Source organism: Amphiura filiformis, unplaced genomic scaffold (assembly GCF_039555335.1).
Source record: "Amphiura filiformis unplaced genomic scaffold, Afil_fr2py scaffold_22, whole genome shotgun sequence".
Taxonomy (NCBI): domain Eukaryota; kingdom Metazoa; phylum Echinodermata; class Ophiuroidea; order Amphilepidida; family Amphiuridae; genus Amphiura; species Amphiura filiformis.
In genome coordinates, this window is record NW_027305486.1 from 442,916 (window position 1) to 456,315 (window position 13,400).

General features: G+C 35.9%; 1 protein-coding gene across 1 annotated transcript; it reads right to left on the reverse strand.

Moving 5' to 3' along the window:
- Positions 1 to 853: 853 nt before the first annotated feature.
- On the reverse strand, positions 854 to 11,567 carry LOC140143516 (plasminogen-like). The gene is made up of 5 exons (XM_072165345.1): positions 11,510 to 11,567; positions 10,514 to 10,765; positions 9,639 to 9,890; positions 7,784 to 7,816; positions 854 to 963 (listed from the first exon to the last, which is right to left on the reverse strand). The coding sequence occupies exons 1-5, from the start codon at positions 11,565 to 11,567 to the stop codon at positions 854 to 856; spliced, it is 705 nt and encodes a 234-aa protein (XP_072021446.1).
- Between the last annotated feature and the right edge of the window lie 1,833 nt (positions 11,568 to 13,400).

The window sequence follows — 13,400 nt, forward strand, 5'->3', positions numbered from 1 at the left end:
TATAAAAAACACGTAACTTAACTGAAATTGTCTACTCAAGTTCAAAGTATTCGCTGTGAAAAGATGCTTTTCACATCCTTCTCTCATCTCATGAAATTGCTGGTGATATGCAATGAGCAGTGATATTGAAAAATACAACCCATAAAAAGCCAATTATTCTTCAGGGAGATACAACTGTACAATTTCATTGATGCAGCAGGTATGTTCTTCAAGATGTACAGAGAGAAATTTGCATTACACATACTCCTCCATATAGGACAAAGAGCATGTATCGTAACAACCAGCACTTTACACTAACATGTTTGTTTGGTGAGTTTGTTTTGCCGTTTGTGTAAGATTAAGTCCTTTTTTTTCTGAAGGACCTTTTCGCATTGACCTTCTTTTGTTTGTGAAAATGAGTCTATCCATTGGTTTCAAAACAAAGTAACATCATCGACATCATAACGTGCAAAGATTTTCAAACATTGCATCAACACGATTATTTGCATATTTTCTTTACCATTCATGACCAAATGACGCGCTTTTTAAACTGAAACTGCTACCACAGGGAGGTAATATTCTAAAGACCATGGGAGCGTTCAAAGTGAAGCATTGTGGTCATGACTATATATAAATCTTAGCTGCTAAACGGTCCTGCTAAGGCCAGGCTAACAATTTCTCTAGATATAATATACCGTATAAGATTTATTATGAGATGGACTGACGCTAACATAATGATGTATATGTCGCTGCCGACAAAATGCACATTTCGTTGCAGAGTGTCGTACACACTGGTACAGGGAAATCGATATTTCGATGTTTCCAAAATCGAGTCGGCTGCACCTTAGGGTAAGGTAATGGGTATGGGTAAGTTTCAGGAGTAATACTGATGTAATGGATACCATGTAGTAAACTCTTCAACGTAGTATGAGTATTGGTCAGGGCTCGTTAGAGTTAATGGTTTGCGTATGGTCAGAAATATCCCTTGAGTAATACGAATAAAAGGTAAGGCTTAGTGTAGATGTCTATTCCCAAAATAACTAACATTTCAAGTGCAAAACAGTCGTAATTTGTTCCTTTAACAAAATGGGAAACTTATAAAAATGAGCGTAGGTGGAGATGAATTTACCGTTAAAAGGGCAGCACATAAAGCACCTTCAATAATTATGATGTTTTGATAAGTGAGTGAGTTCTACGTTCTAAGTGTTTGGATATTAAGGTTCGTATATTCCTTGGTAGTAAACGAATTGGCATTGAAAGGCAATAATAATGTCATATTCCCATTTTGCTTGGGTTTTTACAGAATATGTCCTTCAGTAAAGCAACCTCGTGAACATGTTTCAACATATCAATTGCACTACTTGCACTATTAAAACTTTATAAACGCGTTTTGGTTTTATTCAAAACATTTTTTGAATAGCATTTAAATGTTATATAAAGGTCATACATTTTGTAAACCTTTTATATGAAAAAAAGCACTACAACATCATTTGAAAATGTTGTCAAAATGTTATTGTAAAAATATTTTTGACAAACATTTTGGCAAAATGTTTTGTCAACCATTAAATAACATTATGTTTTATGTTTTATGAATGTTTTATGAATGTCATTGCAACATTTTATACCCTTTATTGAAAACGTTTTGTTTTTGCTGGGTCTTTATTTGGTTGCGTGTAGCCAATGAAGAGAAGAATTGTCTCCAACAAACGAATTCGATTCGACATAGACATAATCTGCTTTTCAATTTCACAAAAGAGGTTTTCATATTTTTTCGGGTTAATCAATTCGCCAGTGAAGTTACGTAATGTTAGCATGACAATTGGATCACGCGCCTGAGTATTAAACCACGATCGAAACAATCACCACACATGGCACTCGAAGGCATACTAAAATAGCATGATCCGATAACCAAGAGATAACGTAACCACTTTATGGCGAATATTACGTATTGCCAACGTAACATAGAAAGATACAATGGCAAATGTGTTGTTATGCAACTTTTACGGGTTAATCAATATTATTGCCAACATAACAGGAAATTACAATGCCATTTTGTTATACAACACATAAAACGAAAAGGCTGACGGGCAAACAAGGTATTTTACATTAGCTTCTTACATTTTATTTAGAATATCTTTCCACGTCATAAAAGATATGTAGCATTTTCAATCTTGTCGACTACCAATTGCCTTTTTTTGTTTCATGGCACCGTGACGCCAGTCCTGAAGATTAATCTCGGTCTTCCCTTTAAGACACACTATTAGACATGTTATTTCTAGGGCTTAAAATTGCCAGCTCCGTTGTTGAGTGTAATTAAAAGGAGTTCCCCGACGGCTACAAGGATATGACATTGATTTGCAATGTACGCATCTATCTTTTATGTACCTGGGCACTCATCAATTGACTGATATATGTTTTTTACCAGAGGCAGTTTGATTCGAGATAAAAGTGTAAATACGTACTTGATTTTAGACGATGTCAGGAATTGACATTGCAGTCTATAACAGAACATGCAGTTGAACTTATTGTTATTTTCGTTATTAATCAGGGTGTAAAACTATCATGCAATTTACATGAATCTTAGGCACCAGAAACAAATTAGTTCGATCTTTCGATCGACCATCGATGCTTGGTCGATCCTTATTGTTTATGAAAGCAATTAATTTACTATTGTTAATCGTGATAATATAGTAGTTTTTACCTGTAGCGATATTGACCAATATAAAGTAAGCATTAATTATGATTAATTAGTTGATAGTCCATTAAAGGGCAGGTCTATAGCAAAAACAACATCATAGCATTGGCAAGCTAATATTATGAGGACAATGAAAATGACGCCTTTTTTGAGAAAATAAGACGTTTAAAATTGATTTTCCGCAAAAACCAACTTAAGCGGTGAGTTCCTTCGAACGAGACAGATTTGGCCTAGAAAAACGGTGACGTCATGAAATGAGATGTGCCCGCTGTGAGAAAAGGGACTATAAATGCTCTCAATGGACAGAACGTATACTGTTGTTGTTCACAGAAAAAATTCCAAATTAAGTATTACAAATTTCATGGTTTTTAAACATATGGATAAAATCAGCCGCTTCTTTTGTCAAAGTGATTGTGATTGTATGATGAGAGCGCGAAAAAGTGCCCCCTTCATTTACCTACGTCATCAGTCAAACGGGGGAGGGGGGGAGAGGGAGGAGAACACGTACGCTTCAAACGGGGGAAGAACACGTACGAGGCTGAACTTGACATTTTATTTAATCATCTTTATTAACCAAAAGAAGAAGAACATAGAACACCAAGATCAACTGAGATCCATACCGATCTCAGGCAAGGGTAAACACAATTACAAACAGCAAATATACACATAAACAATGAGGAAATACATCATGGCGGTGAGAAAACAGTTATATAACTTCTTGGACATTCCACTTTGGCTCATGTCTCGAGTTGAAGATTGAGTAAGATGAAATGAGAACAGACTTGGTAATTTGGTCTTTCAATACCTTGAATTTTTTTGGGGTGTTAATTTGTTTTGACAAACGAGTCAGCCTATTTTTGTTGTCGGTGTCAATCAAGCCTCTAGAGCCGACTTCGATGGCAATTAACGAGCAATCATACCCGGCGTCGGTAATGTCGGAAACAAGGGAAGCGTACCGATCATGTTTGATAGAGTTGGCTTTACCAATGTTCGGCTCAAATGGCACCGACAATTCATACAGAATGACTCGCTTGTCTGTAGGCCAAAATAAAACAATGTCGGGTTTTTGGGATGTGGCAATTATGTTGGGCGGTATTGTACCACCACCGATGGTATTGTTTTCAATGTCGGCATAGATTTGTAGATTGCCACACTTAAACGATTCAGCCCCTTTGAATGTGGATAGCAATAATTATACGAATAACATAAGTACCTATCAAGCATATTTTGGCAATTATTGAGTATGTGCAGTAAGGTACCTTTACCCTTACAGAGAGGACAAGTGTCAAAAAGTCGTTTGCCCCAGCGTTTTAAATTTGTAAAGGAAGGTAGACTATCTATGGAGGCGTTAATAGCGAACTTTAACACACCTTTGGGTAAAGAATATATCAAGGATTTCCAGGTTAAATCGGTTTCACATTTTTCCAACAGCTTAGGGATATCCCCCTGGCTCAAGAGGGGCTCAACAACAGATTTCCAATGGTTATCAGTTTCAACCTTCAGATTTTGTTTAACCTGAGGTTTGATTTTACCCCATATGGTATTTTCGGGGTTTCTTATAGCCAGGGAATGGATGTTTTCGCATTCTTTAGTGATGGAAGTTTTATGAATCCAGAAAGATTCACGTTGGAGATTAAGGTCCAGAGCTAGGTTTGTTATTTGATCAGCTTTGCATCTTGATCTACTGTATGAGGCACAATGAGCTTGACGATATACATGCACTTCGCCCGTACTGGCCTATATAGCAAAAATAGTTTTAAAAATTGAAATTTTTTCGTGCGCTTCGAGTGCAAAAAACCTAATAAAATCTATCCTTGTATCAATGCTCCCACCATCGATCTTAGATCTAAATCAAAAACCAAGGGCCCCCAAAAAGGTAAATCCGGCCCTGATACGAGAAAATAATCACTGAACTAAAATCGTCCCCATTATTTGGTCCGTGAAAAACTATGAACGGGTTTTAGTCGATGCGACTAAAGGTACTTTCATGGCCATTTGGTGGTATTTTAATCAATCATAATTATTAGGTGAATAGTGATGGTGGTTACACGCGGTAAGTAATTAATTCGACATAATAGGACGATATCGATTGAAATATTACATTAAGCGGGATTATCGTGACCACTCAAATAATTATGGTAATTCGCTAGACGTTTGAACGATGACAGTAGAGAGATTGCGAAGAGGCGGTCACTGCTAACGCCATACCGGTTAGGTATTACAACATTGTGCGGTAAAACGTCACAGTGCCGTTCACATCCAACTAGTCTCCTACACAGCCAGTTTGTGTCGGTCCTAACGCTCGTCGTTCCTAGTATGTTCGTGATAGCCTCATACAGTCTGACCGGAGACTATATCTAAACGCAATTGCAATATTCATGGTGGCGCTATGCTGAGACAAATATATCTAAAGATATAGGAAGCACCCATTGATTCAACTTGGGTGCATCGAACCAGAGAAGATAAGAATAGATTCTTATCTTCTCTCATCGAACCCACTTTCCTCTGTATTGATATGCATATACGACTGGCTGTATCTATTGCTCTAAGCATTAATTCCATTCATTCAATTTTTTAAGCTGGAAATACTAAGATCCTAAAGCACTTATTGCAACTCAAACAAAATGAATGAATTAACCCAACTTAACTTTTTGAATTTGTCAAAATTTTAACAATTGCTCCACAGAATTCAATCCACTTCATGGAACCACTCTTTGATGATGAAGTTTTATATGCTATACAATGTTGTGTGAATTTAAAAATTAAGTAAACAATGATCTTAAGTTATTATTACTTAAAACTATATTTATTAGCATAATCAGACAAGATGAGGCATCTGATTACCACAAAACTATACGTAAACCCAACGAACGTAGTGCAGTTATGTCTACGACAAATTCACCGTGACCTTTCCAGCCATAAACCCGCTTAGTGAAGATTAAACCGGATATGCAGTAAAACCATTATAGTAATCGATTGTCCAATGTAAATTTATTTCCACGTGATAATATTAATCCAAATGAGCGATCGCATTGTCCGCTACGGTCGACTAATCCAATCGATAATGACGCTATTGACATGTACGGGCGGAGCTCCACTGACCGAGTTTTGGGGTATTTTTCAATGGTTTGCTGTCATTTACTCATCAAGGCGGTTCCCCATTATTATAAGGACTATGCTAATGATTTAAAGATTGACATGTAAAAAATAAACCATACTTGATTGACAGAAAGTACTAAATGTGTACCTATTACGGTTTCGTGACAACCCTCTTCCAAATGCGACCAAGCCAGGGCGGCCCGGTGAAGCAAAATGTGCATTGGAATAACACGGGAGTTTGGATATAACGGTATGATTTCTTTCTCATACAAATGTATGGTCCCCCGTTATTAAAGCTTGTACCAGATTGAAAATTCAGATATTTTGAAAAGAATAAGTAATTGAAACATATAGCAAGTACTAAACTCATAGCTTTTATACTTTGTGATATATGACGCTAACTAGTTCATCTCCTATATCTACAACACAGCGCTACCAGTAGGGATCAATTGCCTATTGTGAGTGCCCCTTTGTTGTGTACATACATGTAGGCAACAATAACTGCATGATGATAATTTCTTGGAGGGTTTTTGGTTTTTGAAAGGAGGATTAATCGAGTGCGCTCATAAAATATTTCGTTCCTCCGAATTTTACGGTAAATGCAAATTCATCTATTTGTCATTCTGAGGAACCCGAATCGGAAAATGTTAGAAAAATAGGGGTCAAACCCTCTTCCCTCAATGTTTTTCGTTTTCAGAAGGTTGAAGGGGAGGGGTCCTGGCACATCTGCAACGGACAGATCGTACTCACACACAAAACGAATACAGTTGCACACATACTGATGTCAACATGCAGTATTTAATCTCAGTTCAGACTTATAATACAGTAAGGAAAAAAATAAGGTACCAGTTGTGTTCACCCCTGTATATCCTAAATAAAGACAAATATGTAAAATTAAAGCAAGCAGCAAAACCTTATTTGTTGAAATTGGCTGAGAATTATAGAAACGGTGATCTAAAACGTAATGAAGAAACCAACTCAAAAGTTGCACTTTTGTGTTCTAATCAATGAAAGCACGACGCTAGTTTTAACTGCTAATCAATGGAATAACGGCGCTAGTTCTCTTGTTTGTGTACAATTGCAATGGAGCAAACTGCAAGTTTTCAATTGGTATCTTCCTAGGGTTTTTGGATCGTCGTGTGTTTATTTCTTGAACAATTTCAACAAATGAGGTCTTAAATTCGAGCTAAAAGATGCTGCTATTGGCTGCTGGTTCCAATTATGACATATCTGTCTTGGTTTAGGACATACAGGGGGTGAACATAACTGGTACCTTAATTCTTTGGCTTTCTGTAGATTTGTTATTTGCTCTGTTCATGTTCTGTTCATTATTAGTAAATGTTTTGACAGGTGTTCCAAACAAAGACGATATGGTTTAAACGGGTTACATTGTGGGTTTTGGTAATTTGATGAAAAGGTTTTAATAACACAAAATGTCGGGTTTTATAAATGTCTAAATGTTATTGTCTAATATTTTTGGCAAATATTTTTTGCTAAATATATCGTCAACACTTAAATAACATTATATCAGACCACTTTGCAGTAGGTTTTCAGAGCTTTGGTTCTGTGGTTATTGAAATAGCCCAAAATATCAAAAGTTATCTCAAAAACCACTTGTGGGCTTGTTTGTACTCATTTTAATGGATTTTTCGTTCTATATAATTCCAAAAATGATCATTTCAATGTGCAATACTGACATTGTTGAATTTTTAAAGAAAATTTGGAACTTATCGTCTGCAGTCGACACCTGTGTACAGAGGGTTATAAGAAGAGGAGGAGAACATTGGTAAGGCGTAAGATATGTGTCTCCTTAAGCTTCCTTAGATCCATTTCTTTCTTTCTTTCTTTCTTTCTTTCTTTCTTTCTTTCTTTCTTTCTTTCTTTCTTTCTTTCTTTCTTTCTTTCTTTTTCTTTCTATATATATATATATTTATTTATTTATTTATTTATTTATTTATTTATTTATTTGTTTATTAATTTATTTATTCTTGCGATGACCAATCAATGTACTGGCACTGTTCTCCCTCTTTGCATCACCGTTATCTGTAAGGAAAACAAGAGACGTAGGTATATTATAAGAATGGAGTTTGACCTACTATTCATGTATTCTTTTTCTGGTTTCTTGCAACAAGACAAATAGTAGTCTCGTTCGGTCTTCACCAACAGCACAGCCCGATAACAGTGCGTAGTTGTTGAAAGGCGTTACCTAGCTTGCAAAATTACACCGAACTGTCTGCGATTCATCAAGGCATATGCCCTTCTCCAAAGTTGGAAGTAAGTATCGTAATTATTTATTTGAAGTGTTTAACATACTAAGGCTAAGCTGTAGCGAAATCGACGAATTTATAACATCTTCGTTGCCACTAAAATAAATAGTGCGTGAGCTAAGATGCAACATCAAAATATACAGGCCTATTTACAAAGTGTTCATGCTCAAATATATAACTAGATAGTTTGGTCATTGATATGCACAATCAATTTTGAACCTAAGATCAATATTGCTAGGTAAATATTCACAGCAAACACGGCATATTCCTCCCATTTCTGAGCAATTTGACCAAAAATTCGACCCCTTAAACGACAAATCATGGTTTTACTGTTATAGGCCTCTCAGAAACTCATCTTAAAGGAAAGCCGCATTAATATTATAATCTTCCTGGTTATAATATGGAACATGTTAATAGAGTCGGTTGGCCGAAGTACAGGTGGTGTGTGTATCTATATAGGGGGGTGTATGTAGGTGTGTATAGGATGTCCCAGAAAAATTACCGGGTGAATAAATTTGGATGTGAGTTGAGAAATAGACATCGAAAGGTAAAGTAAAAGTAAGTTACATAAGCAATATTTCCTCATCAAAAAATCAATACATTGAGAAATAAATTACATGGTGTATGTAATCAGGAAATCTAAGCGCAGTTATTATTTAAAAAAATGAAAATGTCAAAAATAATATGCAGCAAACGTTGAAGACGATCAACAATGTTATTAGCCGAACACAAAAACAAACTCTATCAGACCAATATAATCACAGACCCCGCAGTCATATCAAATGAATTCAACGATTTCTTTGTAAATGTAGGACCTAAACTAGCATATCAAATTAATAGCTCTGGTAAAAATTATTATGATTACCTAAGTGGACTTTGTCAAAATAGCATATTTCTAAGACCAATAGTTAATATGAGATCGTGAATGAAGATAATCAACAAATTTGTGATCAGAATAAAAGCGCAGGTTATGATGTCATACAATCTTTAACTTGTCTTTACCCTTTTTTTTTTTTTTTTTTTGTCTTTACCCTACTAATTAGCTACTGAGATAATCTCTAATCGTCAGCCTGCTACGCTAATTGCCTAAGTCATTTTTACATGTTTCTCATTTGCAGTTCTGATTTTCTGAGTAATGAACCCATAATTAATCATATTTCCAACCACATTTTTTATTAACTTGTGGAATATTGAAGAATGTGGCTGGACATATGATTAATTATGGGTTTATTACTCAGAAAATCAAAATTGCAAATGAGAAACATGTTAAAATGACTTAGGCAATTAGCGTAGCAGGCTGACGATATCTATAAAAACAAGACGATGCAGAGATATTACCAACCTATATAACTTTTGCTAGTTTTATCCAAAATCCTTGAAAGATTGATCTTTAATACAAGTGTTGAATTTACTAATAATAATACAATTCTTAAAGATAAACAATTTATTATTGGATTAGCTGTTGAAATACATACACCACCTATGGAAGACATGACATTAATCTTCCACACAAGGAGGGTGAATTCCATATGGCGTTGCCTGAATGGGTGGCATTGGGGTGCGTAGATTTTAACTGGACTAACTTAACAAAGACTTACCGCAGTTAGGCACGGGACAGTATGCCCATCGAGTTTCCGGATCTGTAGTATAACACCAAGGGCCATTGGGCTCATCGTCCGGATTACGACAATAGTTGTGTTCGCCAAGACCAGCGTCCGGATAGTTTTCTGGTGTTCTGGTGTGTGCGTGGGGATCTTGGGATGTCCAGGATTGACATTCCTTGCAATCTGTGGTTTGATTAACTGAACCACGATAATCTCCTCCATGTGGTTTAGAGTAACATTCTGACGCTGCATACAAAAACAAAATCCAATAAGAACTTAACTAAATTACTATTTACTATTAACAGTTTAATTAAAAAAAAAACACAATACAAACAAAGTGTCAAATTGCATTAGTTACCAATTCCGATTATAAAAAGAACGTAACTAAATTACTTATTTTTGATTATAGATATAAGCAGCGGTAGCTCGTCCCTTCACCGAGTCGAATGCTTAGCAACTTGCAACTTATAGAAAGCAATGCTTTCGTCTCGCCACAAGTAACACCATAGGGCATTAATTTCTCACAACGGGCATTAAATTACCGTGGTGTCTTTACAACACAAACGCATGACGAATTTTGGTGGTTTGCGAGTTAAAACATGTCCATACTATCGACTTGTTACGTAACTGAACTGCTCTAAAATCTTTGAATAAGTGTTGAATTTATTATTAATAATAAAATTCTTAAAGAGAAACAATTTATTATTAGATTAGCTGAGTTCCGTATTTTTGTTGAAATACATACATCCACTATGAAAGACATGACATTAATCTTCCACACAAGGAGGGTGAATTTCACATGGCGTTGTCTGAAGGGGTGACATTGGGGTGCGTAGATTTTAACTGGACTAACTTAACAACAAACTTACCGCAGTCATACACGGGACAGTATGCCCATCGAGTTTCCGGATCTGTAGTATAACACCAAGGGCCATTGGGCTCATCGTCCGGATTACGACAATAGTTGTGTTCGCCAAGACCAGCGTCCGGATAGTTTGCTGGTGTTCTGGTGTGTGCGTGAGGATCTTGGGATGTCCAGGATTGACATTCCTTGCAATCCATGGTTCGATGAACTGAACCACGATAATCTTGTCCAAGTGCATCAGAGTAACATTCTGACTCTAAATGTAAAAACAAAATCAAAGATTAAGAACTTACTTAAATTACTATTAAGAGTTTAAATAAAAAAGACACAATACAAAGATACGATGCTTTCCTTTCGCCGCAAGGTAGCACCATAGGGCATTAATTTCCGAACCATCGAGGAACTAATTTTTGTTATTACATTTCCGACATTAATATTTTTTCCAATTTTCCCGAATAATATCAACAAGTATAATACTTGTGTGTATCAGGTTTACTTCGAATTTGGTAAAAGTAGTGAAATTTGGGTCTTTTAAACTTACAATAACGGCATTTTAGGGTAAATTACGGCCAATAAAAAATCATGATATTAAACACCCTAACTTGACAACACACTCGAGATGCTCAAATTCTGATCGTATGGTGAAATTCATCTAAAATATTTTTAAAATTTTTTACTCCAAGTATTTCTCATCGAGTTGATATACATATGAATTTCAATATCACATTTTACTAATATATTATCCATTATGTGTAAAAACCATAAAATTTGTAATACTTGATTCAGAGTTGTCGGATAGAAACAACAGTATACGTTCTGTGCATTGACAGTGTTAGTAGTCCATTCATTCAAAGCTGGCCATGTTCATATCATGACATCACTGTAGTTTCTAGGTCAAATCTGTCTAGTTTAAAGGAGCTCACCGCTTACAGTTGTTTTTTACGGAATATCAAAGACCAAAGTAGGACTGAAAATAACTGAGAAAACCAAATTAACTTACCTGTTGAGACGGCAACATGGACTACAGCAAACAGACACAAAATGACGAGCAACTTCATCTTTCTAATTTGGTTGAAAAATCTGGATCACCAAATAAATTATTTTACATGCAGCTGATATTAAACGATGTTTCTCCACTCGAGTCAGGTAGAGAAATGATGGATATGATGTTTGTAGGCGTAGGTCTAAAAGTAGGCCAACCAACCCATCTACACCAGCTTGCCTCGTGCTTCAAAATTCGTTAACTTTTAAATTACATTTTAGAAAAGGTAAGCCTCAAAGTACCAGTCAGTCTACACCAACTTACCACGTGTCTCAAACTTCATTAACTTTATAATTACATTTTATAATAAGAACATTCAAACTGGTTATTATGAAGTCTAACCATTGTTTTAAACATATTTTACATTTCGTCATGTTTTCAGATGTTATCCAGCACGAATATTTTCTGCAACACTGCATGTCAAAAGTAGGTCATAAAGCAAAGGAATTTTAAACTAAATTTTAGAAATGGTAAGTTTTAAGGTACCAGCCAGTCTACATCAGCTTTTTCACATGTGTAACGACGCATAACGTAACAAAATCGCATAACATAACAAATTGCTACGTTATGCGTTCAAAACCGTTTGGCACTAAGGAAAAGGGACAACTTTTTGCTGCTCGTCGCATAACGTAACAAAAAAATTAAAATGATCAGAAATGACAAATACTTGAAAGATTTTATGTTTAATGTCCTCCCTCCCTCTGTTCAAGTCAAAACTCGGCCCATGCTATCTCGTCCACACCAAATTTGTCCCCCGAAATAAAAAAAATTCAAAAGTAACAAATACTTAAAAGATTTTATGTTGGAAGTCCTCCCTCCCTCTGTTCAAGTCAAAACTCGGCCCATGCTATCTCGTCCACACCAAATTTGTCCCCCGAAATAAAAAAATTCAAAAGTAACAAATACTTAAAAGATTTTATGTTGGAAGTCCTCCCTCCCTCTGTTCAAGTCAAAACTCGGCCCATGCTATCTCGTCCACACCAAATTTGTCCCCCCTAAAAAAAAAAATTCAAAAGTAACAAATACTTAAAAGATTTTATGTTGGAAGTCCTCCCTCCCTCTGTTCAAGTCAAAACTCGGCCCATGCTATCTCGTCCACACCAAATTTGTCCCCGAAATAAAAAAAATTCAAAAGTAACAAATACTTAAAAGATTTTATGTTGGAAGTCCTCCCTCCCTCTGTTCAAGTCAAAACTCGGCCCATGCTATCTCGTCCACACCAAATTTGTCCCCGAAATAAAAAAAATTCAAAAGTAACAAATACTTAAAAGATTTTATGTTGGAAGTCCTCCTCCCTCTGTTCAAGTCAAAACTCGGCCCATGCTATCTCGTCCACACCAAATTTGTCCCCCAAAATAAAAAAATTCAAAAGTAACAAATACTTAAAAGATTTTATGTTGGAAGTCCTCCTCCCTCTGTTCAAGTCAAAACTCGGCCCATGCTATCTCGTCCACACCAAATTTGTCCCCCGAAATGAAAAAAATTCAAAAGTAACAAATACTTAAAAGATTTTATGTTGGAAGTCCTCCCTCCCTCTGTTCAAGTCAAAACTCGGCCCATGCCATATTTGTCCTCTATATACAAATTTAAAAAATAACGAATACTTCAGAGATCTTATGTTTAAAGTAGACCAACTATAAATTTCTTTTATCCGGATTACTTTGCACGAATCGACTTGACTTGACCTCCGGTTTATATTTGTCCCTTTTGTATGTGTTTTTAGTACTCCAACGCATAACGTAACAAAGTTGTTTTTTCGAGTTTTGAGCTCTATCAATTTCTTTTATCCGGATTTGTTTGCACGACGCGACTTGAATTGACCTCCGGTTTATATTTATCGAAGAAAGAA